Source organism: Aspergillus nidulans, chromosome I, assembly GCF_000011425.1.
Source record: "Aspergillus nidulans FGSC A4 chromosome I".
NCBI classification, from domain to species: Eukaryota; Fungi; Ascomycota; class Eurotiomycetes; order Eurotiales; family Aspergillaceae; genus Aspergillus; species Aspergillus nidulans.
In genome coordinates, this window is record NC_066257.1 from 3,161,806 (window position 1) to 3,176,711 (window position 14,906).

The following is a 14,906-nucleotide window of genomic DNA, read 5'->3' on the forward strand; positions in this document are numbered from 1 at the left end:
CTAAAGGAAGCCGGAGAGGATGTACTCGAGGTCGATGTTGAGATCGTGCTTGTGGCTTCAGGAATCGGAATGAGCGCGGAACTAGAACTAGTGGTGGGACAGGGGATTGAGGTTGGAGTGAACGTCTGGCTCGAGTGCACGGTTGTGGTCGAAGGCGCTACAAACGTCGACGCCGGACGCGTGGAGGGAGTAGGAGTGGAGATGAGAGTGGATGCCGTACCTGAAGACGTGCCGTCTGTGCCATTGCTAGCTTGGATGCTCGTATAGTCTCCCGTCATATCCGTCCAGGTATAACTCTCGGCCGGGTTATAGTTGATGATACTGACACTGTCGACATACATCGTGAACGGCCCAGCCGTATAGTCAGTCTCGCCTCCAGCCCACTCAATTGTGCCCTCTGAGTTGTTGGGGTCCCCGCCGGCCCATATGCCGATGCGCACGCGCATGGGCGTCTGCGGATAATTGGTGCCGTCAACGGCATCTGCGTAGTTGAGAGTGCGGACAAGAGTACCATCGACGTACCATTCTGTCTTGGAGGCTGTCCAGGAGACACCGTAGGTATGAAACTCGGTGCTCGGATTGCTGACCGAGACGGTGGTGGCACGGTCGTAGGAGGTCGTATTGCCCTTGCCAAAGTAGTTTGTGGTGATTTGGTTGTCAAATGTGCTGATTTGCTCCTAGGCACACCAAATTAGCATCATCTCATCGCCGGTCCATGTACCTCATGGTGACTTGTACTCGAACTCGAGAAGGGGAGAAATACCCAGTCAATCTCATCCAGGTCATCACTTTCCAAGATCGCAGTACTGATGATTCCTGTCCCATTAGCAGCGCGCATCTTGACCTCGACATAGCCGAAAAAGATGTAGAATTCTGTCTCGATGGTCGGGGCATCTCCCTGCTCGTTTATCGTAAATGCAGCGCCGAGCGAGGTGCTCGGTACAGTGCCAGACGTCACGTTCCAGCCGTCAAAGGCCGAGTCGCCGGACGTGAAGTCGGTCGTGAAGCTCCATTGCGCGAGGCCGGTATCTGCTGGACAGGTCTCTACGTATCGACAATCATTTGTAAGTACAGTCCAGTGCTGGTGTTGAGGGGGCCCATACCCTCTGTTGGGTCACAATCAGTATATGTCTGCGCAAGGCACGACTGAATCGCTGCTGCCGCCGCAACGGCTGTCCATCTCAAATTAAACCTCATAGTATCGTAAATAGAAGATTGTCCTGGAAAATGAAACCAATTGTCCGATTATGAGTGCTGCCTGGTTCTGCTGTACTTATATATGACCGGAGCCATCTCCCAATGGTGGGTAAACTTTCTCACATCTGGCTCCGGAATCCACCTCACAGTCCATTGACTATAGTCTCAGTGTATACGTTTGTATGTAGAGTAATTATCTCCGACTCCGATTCGCCGGGCTGTCAAGTGCACCGAGTTGAAGACTGAGATCGATCCATCAACGTCTCCACCTAAAAGCTTTTGTGGACGCTGACGATTCGGCTTGCGTGGCGGGCCCCAGTGGCAGACAATACCCGCGGTATGGTTGGTCAGGGCCATGGAAGCCGGCTCTGACACTGTCAACAGGTGGCTGGAGCGGATTTTATCGAAGTTATCTCATGACTTGAATAATGTGCTGTGGAAGGCTAGAGGCGACTACGTAACTGACTCGATGTCTGCGCAGCCGCAATAAGTTTCCGCATCCGGCTCGGAGGCTCGTTCCACGATTTTATAGACAATGGAAAGCCCAGGCGAAGCCAGTCGCACTCGTCAGTATCTACAACTAAATTACTCACCGTCCACGCAGTGGCATGATGGCTGCCTGCGCGCGACGAACAAGTGCCAAGGTACCTGATTTTCAGGTACGCGTACTCCGTGCTCTAGACCAGCACTACCAGCCACGAACAGGTTAAGGATGCCTAATAGTTGACTTGCCTCGCCATTTAGGAGCTGACCGTGACTCTAATGAGATCTGCTGCGTCTGTACCTGCTCGTTCCGAATTAGCATCGCCGTTTAATCCCGGTAATGGTCATCTCGTACTATAGCCCTAGCTATGTATTAGCACTCTGCATGCATGACGTCTCAGCCGACGTCAACGGTAGAAGATTCCGACCTCTTCCCCAGCCTGCTGTCTCGGAGCTTCATAGAACGAGGCTGGGCTGGGGCTCGAGCCTGATGCTCGGACCAGCAGTCCACCACTCCACAGTAACCCGCGGTTCCTCAACAACGATAATGACTCGTTAAAAGATACGCACGAAATGCCGGTCTTGCAAAGCCAGGCGTGCCTCTGGGTCTGGACCTGACATGGAATTTCAGCAGCCGAACCTCTGATCTACCCAGTCTATTTTACTCCGTCGTCTCGCCCTCGTAATAGCAGTCTACCTACTGCTAGTTGGCCTCGCAAAGATAGAGACCTAACTCTGGCTGAGTCGGATGGATAGTGTCGGTTCCCACCATCGATCCAACCCGACTCTTCCTGTAGGACAGTTTCAGATCCTGGGCAGCTCCCAGGATGAACTTGAAGAAACGGCACAGTCCGAGTCGAAAGCCCCTTTCACGTTTTAACAGACGAACGGATTTGTAGTACCATCTTGACATTAGTTGCAAGGTGAAATTATAATGATCTTGCGAATAAGGAGGCACCGTAATAGCTAAGCCGGGTGCATCTTTAGCTGTTACTGTACGGTACTGTTCCAAATTTCTGCCTAACGTGGTACCATTCACAAACCGGTCTCAGCCGGAAATATAGACTTAACTGTTTACAAGAACACTAGGGCTCTGGAATTAGGGTTCTTGACCCTCAAGGCTTAGGATGGTTGGCCATAACATACGTAGCAAACAACACACGGGTTACCCAGACTGCCATCTAGAATGCGCAGCATGTCACCATGCTTCGCAAAAGTTGCGATTATACATATTGCACTGCCCGGTAGACCACGTCTTGTTCGTGCCGGCTAAACAAGCATCTTTGCTCTAATGCTTGATGCGCTATGTGACCGTCTTCTTGAGGAAAGCTTTCCAACATTCGATGACTAACCGGCTAATCGATGTGTAGCCCCCTATATGGCTTTTTGATGTGGTAGTATTGCTGTCTTTGATACCCTAGCTCAAATGTAAGTCTGGCTGGCAGAAGCTTGTTAATAGAATTCCACGCAGGGGATCGACTAGTTCTCTCTTCTGCAGCAACACGTGTACCGCTTTCTGCAACTCTTATATTTCGCTACCTCGAAATCGAATAAAACTGCTAGATACATTTAATCAAGGGCTCACATCGGCTAACGAACTATCTCTCTGTCCACAACCATTCATTTGGAGGATTCGGTTCGTCCTTCCTCAAGGAGCCTTAGGCGGTCCCGAATAGCATAGTTCCACTCCTTCACAACTTTATAGACCAAGGTAAAGAACAGTACCACAAGAATACTGCAGAAGCAGAGCATTACTACTGCACTGAACCAGAAAGTGACAGCAAGTGACGCACGATCGTACAATGCAGGTTCCATTCCCTGAATTGCAATGGTAACCTGTAGACCACTAAGCAAGATCGAGACAGTTCCGGCTACAAATAATATCGGACCATAGAAACGAGCAAAATATTCCCCGTACTGGTATTGCACGCGTTGGAAATTCCACTTCCTTAAAAGCAGCGGTGCGTAGAAATTCAGTCTCGTCAGTCTGATCTCGCCGTAAGCGTAGCGGCCGGAAACATCTTTGTTAGATATCTTCGTAAGGTGCCTTGCAAAGTTGCAAAACTGTTCCCACGTGACGTCTTTTGCAATAAGGTGCAAACTGGGTTCTTGTGCAATATAGAAATCGGATTCTGACCTCACAAGGTATAGGTATGTCCTGAGGAAGCCTAGAGCTGCCCGGCGAACACGTCTATAACGATCTCGAGCTAGGCCTTTCACATCATCGCGAAGATAATCTCGCCAAAAAACGTGTGATGTGATATATCGAGGGAGAGGTTTCATGAAGATTCGATTATGTATCCATACAAGGTGTAATTTGGGGTCCTCGGTCACAGTGATAGTTCGCCCCTTTACATATTGCCGATGAAGGGGGGAGATATTTCCGCAGTCTTGCTTTGACATCCACCAGAGTTTATCAGCCACCTGGTCTAATTCGGTTGAGCAGTACTCCCTCTCGAGAAAGTCCAACAACCCACATTGGTCCTGGAGTTGTACCAACGGATAGCTCTGCAGGTATTGTTTGGTAAGACAGCCGGCGTCTAAATCTGCGCTCAGCTGATCTGTAACAGGAAATGGTGGCTCAGTCACTCGAATTTGCTTGGAAGCGGCCATCTGTATCGAGTGAGCAAGAGGCTTTATACCTAAAATAGAGATACAGTACTCTTCAGTTCGTCCAAGAATCGTTAGAATTTCACACAGCAGATGAGCCTGATCCAAAACTGAAAATAAGAAGAATGGGTTTTTGAGCATAGTATGCTACGCATATTATGAGGCTCTGAAATGCGTCGAATCATCTGCTGCCACATCTCTGCAGGTGAAAGCCAACCCCGCTCCAGAGGTCGTACAGAGTAAGCATCAGGTCTCCCCTGCTGACTGTTGCCACTTGCGGCTCCAAATAGATTGTCAGTAATTTCTGACCATTTCTCTTTCTTCAGATTCGGCCTGAATTCTGTGTGACCGTCAAGAATGGACACATGGCTGAGCTACACGGGAGCGTGCTACTAATAGGTGCTTTCCTCGCCCTAGTCTTCACTATTTGGTGGCAGAGACTTCTGTGGCGGTTGCCAAAGAGGACATCGCAACATAAGTGAGCCATTACATTGCGTATCGAACAGATTCCAATCGAGAAGACGAAGAAGGCTTTGGAAAGCGAGCTTCAATGCGTACTTGAAAGAACTTCAACAAATAATGATTATGCAACCTCCATTACACAACTCTCAATAGTACCAAGGGATCAGAAGACGGCTTGTGCAACTGCCACCTTTGATACTCCAATCCCACCGAATGATCTCTTAAGGAAATTACAGCAAGCGAATCCCCGTATTCAATATGAGTTTGATCTTAAATTCTACGGAATCACGCCGCTCTATGAAGCCCCGACGGCAGAGGTCGAGTAAGTCTTCCAGTCAGAAAAACAAAAAAAATGCTACAGCGCTTACACATGCTCCTTAAAATCCAGTGTAATCGCTGTCCCCGGGCTTGGGAGCCATGCAATCGGTTCCTGGAAGTCACCCAGCAGCAATCGCGTCTGGCTCCGGGACTTCCTGCCTGATGATGTGCCTAATATTTGAGTATTACTTTACGGTTATGACACCTCACTTCTGGACAATGATGCCAAAGAATCAATCGAAGACCTAGGCAGCCGTTTTCTGGAGTCAGTCAAGGCTTTTCGTTCAGACATTGTATGAGACTCTTGTGGCTGCTGAAGGACTATGGCTGACCTCGCCCAGGCTCGTCACCGTCCAATAATATTCATTGGTCATAGCTTAGGGGGTTTACTGATCAAAGAGGTACAGCTTTTCAGCTTGCCCCTTGACAGACAGCTAACTCTTCTCGCATGGCAGGCACTAGTTCGTGCGCACGAGAAATCTGATGACCAGGAAAACCTTGCTGTCTCTAAATCGTGCTATGGATTGCTGCTCTTTGGTGTTCTAAATCTTGGATTGCGAAATGAGCAGCTATACAGTATTGTTCAAGCTCAGCCAAACAGACGGCTAATACAAGACTTGGTCGTTGACCATGACTCGGAACCGTCTCCATTTCTGAAGAGAATTTCAGACCACTTCGCCCGGTGTTGTACAGATCAGTACTGAGTGGTATTGTTCTTTGAATGTAAACACAGCGCCACTGTACAGGTAGGATGGTTATTATGGTAGAACTGGATGATACTAATGATCGCGATGCAGCTCTAGCCCGATGGAACCATGGCAAAAAATGGTCCCAAGACGTTTATGGTTACAGAAAAATCCGCGACCAGTCTAGGGCTTACTGCAACACATAAAGAGGACAACATCCCTCTTAATACAGACTATTCAGATCTTGTGAAGTACGAAAGCAGAAGCCAAGAAGAATACAGCATTGTGAAGGGCAGATTGAAAATACTCGTCACTGAAGCGAAACAGAAGGTCTGCCAACTGTTTGAGGAGAGTATGTAGTTAATGACTTCCTTTGATAATAGCAGCTACCTATGCTAGATCTTTGTTATCTCTTTTGTTTATTGTATTAATGTGACGGCTGCAGCAGGGTTAAATTATGGTGTGTGATAGCTTTCCTACGTTGCCACCCCCAACGGCGCTTAAACAGCGCTAACTCACCGCTAGAGTTTACCAGTTAGGACCGACAATGCCTGCAAAATCTACTCCTGAGCCATCCTGATAGTGACCGAAGACGTATTGAGGATACAAAGGGTGGTTTGCTTGACGACTCATTTCGGTGGATCTCGGAGACTGCCGAATATCAAACATGGTTAAATAATTCAGGGAGCCAGCTCCTTTGGATCAAGGGATGCTGGGAAGGGTAAAACCATGCTTATGATTGGTATCGTCAAGGAGCTGTTAAAGCTTGGATCTTCTAAGTTGCCTGCCTACTTCTTCTGTCAGGGAACTGATCTGAAACTAAACAATGCCACGGCTGTCCTGCGGGGATTAATATACATGCTGATCATCCAGCAGCCACACCTGATCTTATACCTGCGCCAAAAATACAACACAGAAGGCCAAAGCCTGTTCGAAGGTCCAAATGCTTTTTACAGCCTGTTCGCTATTTTCGAAACTATGATTGAACAAGTACAACAATATCCTGTACACCTTCTTGTTGATGCCCTTGATGAGTGTCAAGTCAACTTGGAAAACCTGCTCAAATTCATTACGAAGACAGTATCCATGTCACCCGCTCGGGTCAAATGGATCATCTCTAGCCGTAGCATGGGTCACTTTGAACGGATCTTAGACTCCTACCATGGGGCCAAACTGCTGAATCTTGAGCTTAACGCGGGCCACATTTCTCACGCAATTGAGACCTATATAAACCACGAAATAGAGGGTCTCCGGATTCTTGCCGATGAAGAAATCTTGAAACATGTCAAAGACCAGTTGAACCGAAAGTCTGATGGGACATTCTTGTGGGTGGCTTTGGTTGTCGAAGGACTTCGCAAATGTGAGTTTGAAGAGGAAATTCTTGACGCCCTGGTAGCCATCCCAAAAGATCTTATCGGCGTCTATAAGAAAATAATAAACCAAATAAATGGACTTGAACATCGACGCCGTGACATCTGTATGACAGTTCTATCAATGGCTGTTCTCGCCTACCGCCCACTGCATATATCTGAGATGCGCCACTTGACTGGCAGGCACAAGGAAAAAGATGTGGAGAGAGCGGTTGGTTTGTGCGGGTCATTCCTCACAGTCCGAAATGGATATATCTATCTGATTCACCAGTCAGCTAAGGACTTTCTCGACAGCGAGTATACGACTAGCATCCTGCCAAAACACTCAGAAATTCACCACCAAATGTATAGCCAGTCCAGGGAAGCTCTTTCAAATAAACTCAAACGCGATATTTACTATCTCAATAATCCTGGACTTTTAGTTCCTGAAATAGCGGCTCACCGACCAGATCCTGACCCGCTCTTCGACCTTCGATACAGTTGCACATACTGGTTGGACCATTTCCTCAAGTTAAGGCCCCTGGGATTGCCCGAAGCATTGGATTGCCAGGTATCCGGCTTCTTTGAGCGACATCTCCTCCACTGGTTGGAGAGTCTTGGCCTTACTGGAGAGCTCCGGCACGGAATCATAAGTCTTAAGAAGCTTTCAGCTTGTCAGAGCGAGAATCAGGCTATATTTAAAGAGGCTGAGAGATTTGCAACTGCCAATGCTGTGATAATTCAAGAAACACCTCTCCAGATATACAGTGCCGCGCTTATCTTCTGTCCCCAAGAAAGCTTAGGTAAAAGAATCTACTGGAACCAGCGGTCTGATTTTATAGAAAAGGCATATATAATGCAGGAGTCCTGGGATCCATGTATACAGACACTTGAGGGCCACAAACACTCGGTCAACTCCGTGGTTTTCTCGCCTGACGGGCAGATAGTTGCATCTGCTTCTGATGACGGAACTATCCGGCTCTGGGATGCGGCTACTGGTGCTGAGAAGTACACACTTGAGGGCCACAGAGATTGGGTTAATTCAGTGGCCTTCTCACCTGACGGACAGGTTGTCGCGTCTGCTTCTGATGACCGGACTACCCGGCTCTGGGATGCGGCCACCGGTGCTGAGAAGCACATACTTAAAGGTCATAAAGACTGGGTCAATGCAGTGGCCTTTTCACCTGACGGGCAGAGAGTTGCATCCGCTTCTGATGACTGGACCATTCGGCTCTGGGACGTGGCTACCAGTGCTGAGAAGCACATACTTGAAGGTCATAAAGACTGGGTCAATGCAGTGGCCTTTTCACCTGACGGCCAAATAGTTGCATCTGCTTCTAATGACTGGACCGTCCGGCTTTGGGACACGGCCACTGGTGCTGAGAAGCAGACGCTTGAGGGCCACAAAGGCAACGTCAAGGCAGTGGCCTTCTCACCTGACGGGCAGATAGTCGCATCTGCGTCTAATGACAAGACCATCCGGCTCTGGGACGCGACCACCGGCGCTGGAAAGCAAATACATTACCTGAACGTTATACCAAAAGCCATGTGGTTCTCAGCTGATGGATGTTGTCTGAACTCTGATCGTGGTTTGCTTCTCTTGGGTGTTCAAGCCTCTTACTTCCCAAACAAGTCAATATTCGTGCATGAGAAATGGATAGAGAGAAATGGACAGCGCTTGGTTTGGCTTCCACCACGGTACCGGGCATCATGTGCGGTTGCTAGAGAAAATAAAGTGATCCTTGGTCATCAGTCAGGAGCCTTGACATTCCTCTGGTTAAACTAGTTTTAGTTAGCTTTGCTAGTGTTTTATCTGCATCTTCCTACTCCCACCTTTGTACCCTTCGTTTCCAAATCTCTTTGCGAAAGGCGGCCCTGGGGAGAGTGTTTTCTGTATAATTCAGCAGATCCCCCGCGCGAGTCTTTTTAGGGTTCTAGACTGCAGACTGGGTAACGAGCACGGTGATAGCCACACATATGCTGTACCATGATATTGGTTACAGGTACAGGTATAGTCGAAGCTTTCTTTTTCACCAAAATCAAAATACTCGCCATTCCAGTTACTAACCAGATTCAGCTTAATATGCTTATTTGGCTACGGGTGTGGAAGTGTTGTGAGTATCAGGGATAGAAGAATAATTTGGGTGCATCTGTTTGTTCCCACTCCTCGTAGAGTTGAACCTCCTGAGCATTGCAGCCTGTTGTACTCAAGTAAGCTGGTTTTGAGTGATGCACCGCACAAGAGTTCATACTGTAAAAAGTCGGGCAGGAGATGCAGGACCGTACATGCATACATGAACTCTTCAAGATCATAATTTATATAGAATCATAGAAAAGCAATACAGAATTTATACTAGATTATACACAGGAAGCAGCGGAAGACGACATCTTCAGCAACGAGATACCAGCATAAATATAACCGCAGTTCATAGGCCAAAATTTTAGCCCCAAAAAGACGATGTACCTATATATTATACTGACAGGCAAGTGCTAATAATATTCGTCAACAGTAGGGATCAAGCACGGACCAGAGTACGCAAGGCTCGTCGAAAAACCAGGTCCTAAGGTTGCTAGTTGAACAGCTGTTGCAACTTGAGATTTACTTTACTATGATAGAAGCATCAAATACTGCGAAATCGCATACTGCTAAAAACCATAGGACTGAGTGCAGCGGAGTTGCCAGGCCCTTCTACTGCCGGCGCCGGACTGCGTAAAGGAGCAGGTAGACATGCATGGATCAGGCAGCACCATTACCCGCTCAGCCAGATGATTCCTTAATTATTATTGTAACCACACCTTTCGATACTTCCATTCCAAGCACTGCAAGTGCTATTATTCAACGAGCGTCCAATCCCCTTTGTCCGGAAACAGGGTACGCGCGCAATGAGGTCCAAGACAAGACAAAAACACCCCTCCTCACATTCCATATTACGCCTTTCATACTCATTACCCATATCCAATTATGCACGGCTGAATTAGTTTAGACATCAAGCATCAACCGAGTTACTGCTTCCGCGCTTCTCATCGGCAGTCGCGATAATCGCTGGCGGCTTGGGGATATCCTGGCGGAAGATGTGGCGCCTGATAAAGTACGGCAGCCACACAGTTGTTTCGTGCTTGAGGAATTCCTTTGTTGGAACGGAGAAGACCTCTGTGGGGTGTTAGTGGTGAGCTGCATTGATGGCTTGGTTGGTCACTTACGGTCCAGTTCTTCCAGCGTGAGCTGTTTAGTTTCACGAACGAAACAGAATATCATGACCCAGGCTATCAGGTTGAGGCCCGCGTAGAACCCAACTAGACGGTGAAGGCCGGTTAGCCACAGACAAGTATGGTGGGCGGGTACAGATGGTCACTTACAGGCGCCGGTTGGTGTCATAACGGTTCTCATACGTGGGAAGGTCAGACTAAGAATACCGGCTGGACAGGGTTAGAAAGAATACGTGTCTCAATGATCAAGTGATTGGTGCTTACCGAAGGTGTTGTTGATGCAGACGGCCCAGGCCATGCCCTGCTCACGCTGGACGGTCGGGAAGACCTCAGCGGAGTACTGGAACGCGACGGGTCCCTCGCCTAACGAGTACATAATGGTGAACAGATAGACGAACCTAGAAAGAAGGTAAGTTAGAGGAGGTTGTTCTCGACTCCGAGCGATGAGGCAAACGTACAGCACGACTGGCCCCAGCTGCGCCGAGGTGCTAGCGCTGTCAGGGACGAGCAAAGAAAGGCCGGCAGCGAGCAGGAATATGCACATGCCGGGGAAGGTCTAGGATCCAATTAGCTACGGGTATCACTTGCCAGGCAGGACTGCTCACAATCAAACATAGGGTCCGTCGACCTTTGGTGTCGATAAGGAACAGCGTCGGGATGGTAGCGAGAACCTGGACCGCACCGTAACCGAGAGACGCGTACAGCGCCTCCGAATCAGTGTATCCGGCATCTTTGAAGATACTGGAGCTGTAAAAGGAGATAACTACAACCCAGTTAGAGATTCTGATGGTAGAACTGTGGTTATATGGCTGGGACGAAACAACTCACTGTTAATTCCGCACATCTGCTGGGCGATCATGACGGTGGAAGCACCGTAGTTGGCGCGTCGGATTCGCGGGATCGAGAAGCAATCCCACATACGGCGGAAGTAGCCAGCGCCGCGGGCCTCCTTGATCTCCTCCTGGTAGATCACGTACGAGTAGTAGTAATCTCTGGCGCCGATAATGGGATGGGCTCGCAGGCGGCACATTGACCGGAAGCCCTCGGCGTAGCGGCCGTGCTTCATCAACCAACGAGGCGACTCGGGGCAGAAGTAGATACCGGCACCGAGAATAAAAGATGGGATGAATGCCGAACCGAGCTGGAGTCGCCAGGCGATCCGGCCAGTGTCTTTGACGGCAACGTTGGCGATGAGACCAAGGAAAATGCCTGCAAGGTCAGAACAATCTACAAACCTGCCGCAGGGAGGTCTTACCTGCGACGACCCAGAGCTGCCAGAACATGACGAGAGCACCACGGATTCGATGAGGGGCCATTTCAGCGGAGAAGATGGGGACCGTTGCGTTCTTCGCACCAATGCCGATGCCCATGATGAAGCGAGCCGCGAACAGAGCTTGCCAGGAGTGTGTAAAGGCCGAACCGATGGGCGTGGCCGTCAAGCACAGAGCAGTCACGAAGATCTCTCCGCGACGACCAAGGTAGTGGTTGAGGGGGTCGACAATGAAAGCGCCACTGGACAGTGTCAGTCAAGCTATTTTTCTTTTCTTGCCCAAAAGAAAAAAATTTCATACATCAGTCCAGCAGTCAGAAAGATGATCGAGTTGACAAGGCCGACGATCCATTCATCTCGCCCTTCACCGGCAATGTTGAACTCATCGTGGAACTGCAGGTTGGCCCCGTTGGACCCGGTCTGATCCCAGCCCTGTGTGGCAGCTCCAATGGCACACAGACCAATCGAGTACCAAAGCATCCTGGGCCCGTGCCATTTGTGGTCTTTCTCGTACTGAAGCGCGGTCCGTTCCTCCTCACTGAGTTCGGGGATGGTTAAGAAGTTGTCTGGATCGCGCGCGACGAGCGCAGCTCGACCAAAAACGTCGGCGTGCTCGTCCATCCCGTGGGTCTGGGCGAACACGCGGGCGTCGTAGACAGCCTGCTCTCGGGAAACATTCTACAGTGTACCATCAGTATCAGGCCCGGTCTACATTCAGCGCCCCGGACTCACCTGGAGAGGGTTCTGGATGATGTTGACGGCGGTCGATCCACGGCGTGCTGAGTCAGCTTGCAAAGCTTTCGTAGCCGGGACCACGTATGGCACCTCCTCGTGAGTCGCCGAAGCGTCAGAGGCCACCTTTTTGTCCATGGCGATGGAGTTGGCCAGATAACAACAAGGGGACGATAACGGCGTTCAGGAGTCTGCGGTTTGGGGGGGTAGAGGGATGAGGGACGACGGACAAGGAGAGAACAAAAACGCTCCAGCCGGCCCCTGGGATGAGCATCAAACAGATATTAATGCCGTATCCCCCGCGCCTGGCCCAATTCGAAAGCTCGCATGCACAAAGAAAAGCAACGACGGGGCTGATTGGGGCACAGCCTGGGACGGCGCCGAGAATTGATTGGTGGAAATGGCCGGTTGCCCACCGGAGCAAACGAGTGAAGACCACTGAATGGCTTCACTTCCCAGAGCCTTAATGCTCCTGTGCCGTGTGGCGTGAGGCCGTCCCATGGGAGGCGCCCATAGCGCATCTGGAGCAGGCCGGGGTGAGATTCGGGTTTCAGCCGTGCGCATCCGGACGGCGAGACGGCGAGGCCAGGCTGCCTGGCCTCGCCGCGCGATCCCAATGCAACAGTCCCGAGTTCCCATGGATGCCGACATTTTACGGTGTCTTCACCTTGACGGCCCCGGACTCCCCAGAACCCCAGACTCCAGGCCGACCCCAAGCCCAGGCTTGGGGTGGCCTGCGATTGGCTGGCCGCCGCAAGTCAAGGCCAGAGAAGCCGTGGTAAGCATCGCACAAGACGAGACAGAGTGGGATTCTGACTGCCCCAAGGTTTTTGCTTAGTGCGTCTTGGGCGTCGCTGGGCGGATCCTTCGTCCTCATCCGCTTACCCTCGTATTGCCGACTGACCCAGCCTGGATATACGCTGGCACCGGTCATCGGACCGGATGTCCATCTGGGAACATCAGGATAGCTGCCTTGGCAGTATTGGCGCCCTGATGACCGTCAAATCTGTACTACTTCGGAGAATGTTTATCTGCTGTCTACCATGTGGCGGGACCCGGCCAAGAATGCCGGGTACTTGGCCGGGGGCCAAAAGAGTATGGAGAAGCAAAATAATGGGCGGGGAATCTGGAGAGACTCGGGCTAGACCAAACAGGACTAGTTAATGTAACCCTGCTCTGTCTCTTGGCGTATCTTCGTCTCTCTTGTCAGAGTACTCCAGAGTCGTCCCATCCTAATGCGGGGAACAACTGCGCTGATCATGTGCCTTCAACCTCATCCTTCATTAAATCCTTCGTCCTTCGACGCCCGCCCTCAACGCTCGCTAGCCGAGTGCCGATTTTACGAATTACGACAGATTATGACAGATTTTGGTACGGCTTATGGTACGACTCATGGTACGATTAATGACGGATTACTCTGAGTAGATGCTTGCGGCGCTCTCGCCCATCGCTCACATGACTCACATGCCAGAGAACTCGGCAACGCCGTCAACAGTCAGCCTTCTCGTCGCATCTTGATCCTCGCTCTTGGCCCCACTGGATATAGTCTGGGCCGAGAAATTCCCGCAAACAGAGTTTCCGTAAAGTTTCTGTTAAGGTTGTGACTCGTCGCATGGCCACGTTGTATGCAAGGGTCACCCAAGACGCGAAAGTTCGGAATAATCCGCTTGTGGAGACTGTGGAAGCTATTCGATTCCCAGAGAACCATAATTTAAAGAAAAAAAGCAATAATGAAAAAGAAAAACGTAATGAACCTCAACTTGAGTAACCTGAAACGGACGGCTACGCAAGAATTCCACATACGGTATGTATGGAGTTCTCTGGTACACTGCACGCTGTCAAGAAGGCATGGCCAGCAGGCATGGCAGCCACGCGAGTCCCGACCGCACGCCAGCCTTGATTGTCCCTTCCGTTTCTGTCCGTCTACATACCGCCCAGTCAATCCAAGCGAGTCCAAGCGAGTCCATGCGATCCGTGTGCAGTATTTATCCGGAACTGTCGAGCCATTCGGAAATCTGTTGGAAAGCCGTTCCAAGATCAGTCCTAGATCCGTCCAAGATCAGTCGGGCCAAGACGAACCAAGATTACTGATGTAGCACTGCGGTCTCACCTAGGCAAGCTAATGAACCCTCAACACATCCGCAGAGAATAAGCATCGGGCACCTGGTCACGGTGTAGGATCGTGACGCCATGGAGTATTAACGCCAAACTCTGGGGAGGTCTCTTCGTTAATATGATATACTCCGGAGTAATCCCCTTGACGCCACCTCCGCAAGCGGCTGACTGGGCCGAATCCCGCCGACAATCGATACGCCACCATTTAATATATTGATTTAATATATGGATATTGAATAGGCAGCCAGTTTAGCCGGTTTAGTTGGGTTTTGCGGCGGACATCTACGTCATTAAGGTTGTTCGGTCCTACTTCAGTATTAAATGTATTAACTATATTCAAGCGTAGACGATCACAATCTCTGAAGTTGGGTCTCAGTCGTCACGCAGGATACCTATACGCAGGCCTAAATATATGCTACTTTTCAGGACGCCCGGAAGTATCGAAGTAGCTGAGGATCTGTATATATCTTGGTTCTA

At 50.0% G+C, this 14,906-nt stretch overlaps 3 protein-coding genes across 3 annotated transcripts, besides 1 other annotated feature; 1 reads left to right on the forward strand and 2 right to left on the reverse strand.

Annotated features, from left to right (window-relative positions):
* Positions 1 to 14,906: part of a sequence feature (contig 1.113 1..316066(1)) that runs on past the window's edge.
* ANIA_06802 (uncharacterized protein) lies at positions 3,301 to 5,362 on the reverse strand (the record flags this gene model as incomplete). Its single annotated transcript, XM_659314.1, has 4 exons — positions 3,301 to 4,322; positions 4,781 to 4,857; positions 5,121 to 5,241; positions 5,281 to 5,362. The coding sequence occupies 4 exons, from the start codon at positions 5,360 to 5,362 to the stop codon at positions 3,301 to 3,303; spliced, it is 1,302 nt and encodes a 433-aa protein (XP_664406.1).
* Positions 6,486 to 9,518, forward strand: ANIA_06803 (WD40 repeat domain-containing protein; the record flags this gene model as incomplete). The annotated part of the gene is made up of 4 exons (XM_659315.1): positions 6,486 to 7,116; positions 7,243 to 8,817; positions 9,109 to 9,219; positions 9,463 to 9,518. 4 exons carry the CDS (start codon positions 6,486 to 6,488, stop codon positions 9,516 to 9,518), a joined length of 2,373 nt encoding a protein of 790 aa, XP_664407.1.
* Positions 9,725 to 12,543, reverse strand: ANIA_06804 (uncharacterized protein). Its single transcript, XM_659316.2, has 10 exons — positions 12,315 to 12,543; positions 11,884 to 12,260; positions 11,568 to 11,824; positions 11,141 to 11,521; positions 10,918 to 11,075; positions 10,771 to 10,868; positions 10,577 to 10,710; positions 10,463 to 10,522; positions 10,307 to 10,399; positions 9,725 to 10,256 (listed from the first exon to the last, which is right to left on the reverse strand). The coding sequence occupies exons 1-10, from the start codon at positions 12,450 to 12,452 to the stop codon at positions 10,093 to 10,095; spliced, it is 1,860 nt and encodes a 619-aa protein (XP_664408.1). The 5' UTR covers positions 12,453 to 12,543; the 3' UTR covers positions 9,725 to 10,092.

Coding starts and splice junctions, on each gene's coding strand:
- ANIA_06804 (XM_659316.2), bottom strand. CDS start 12,452: ATGGACAAAAAGGTGGCCTCTGACGCTTCGGCGACTCACGAGGAGGTG. Junction 11,825..11,883: donor TTTCTGACTGCTGGACTGAT/GTATGAAATTTT, acceptor GACACTGTCCAG/TGGCGCTTTCATTGTCGACC. Junction 10,711..10,770: donor CAGCTGGGGCCAGTCGTGCT/GTACGTTTGCCT, acceptor CCTTCTTTCTAG/GTTCGTCTATCTGTTCACCA.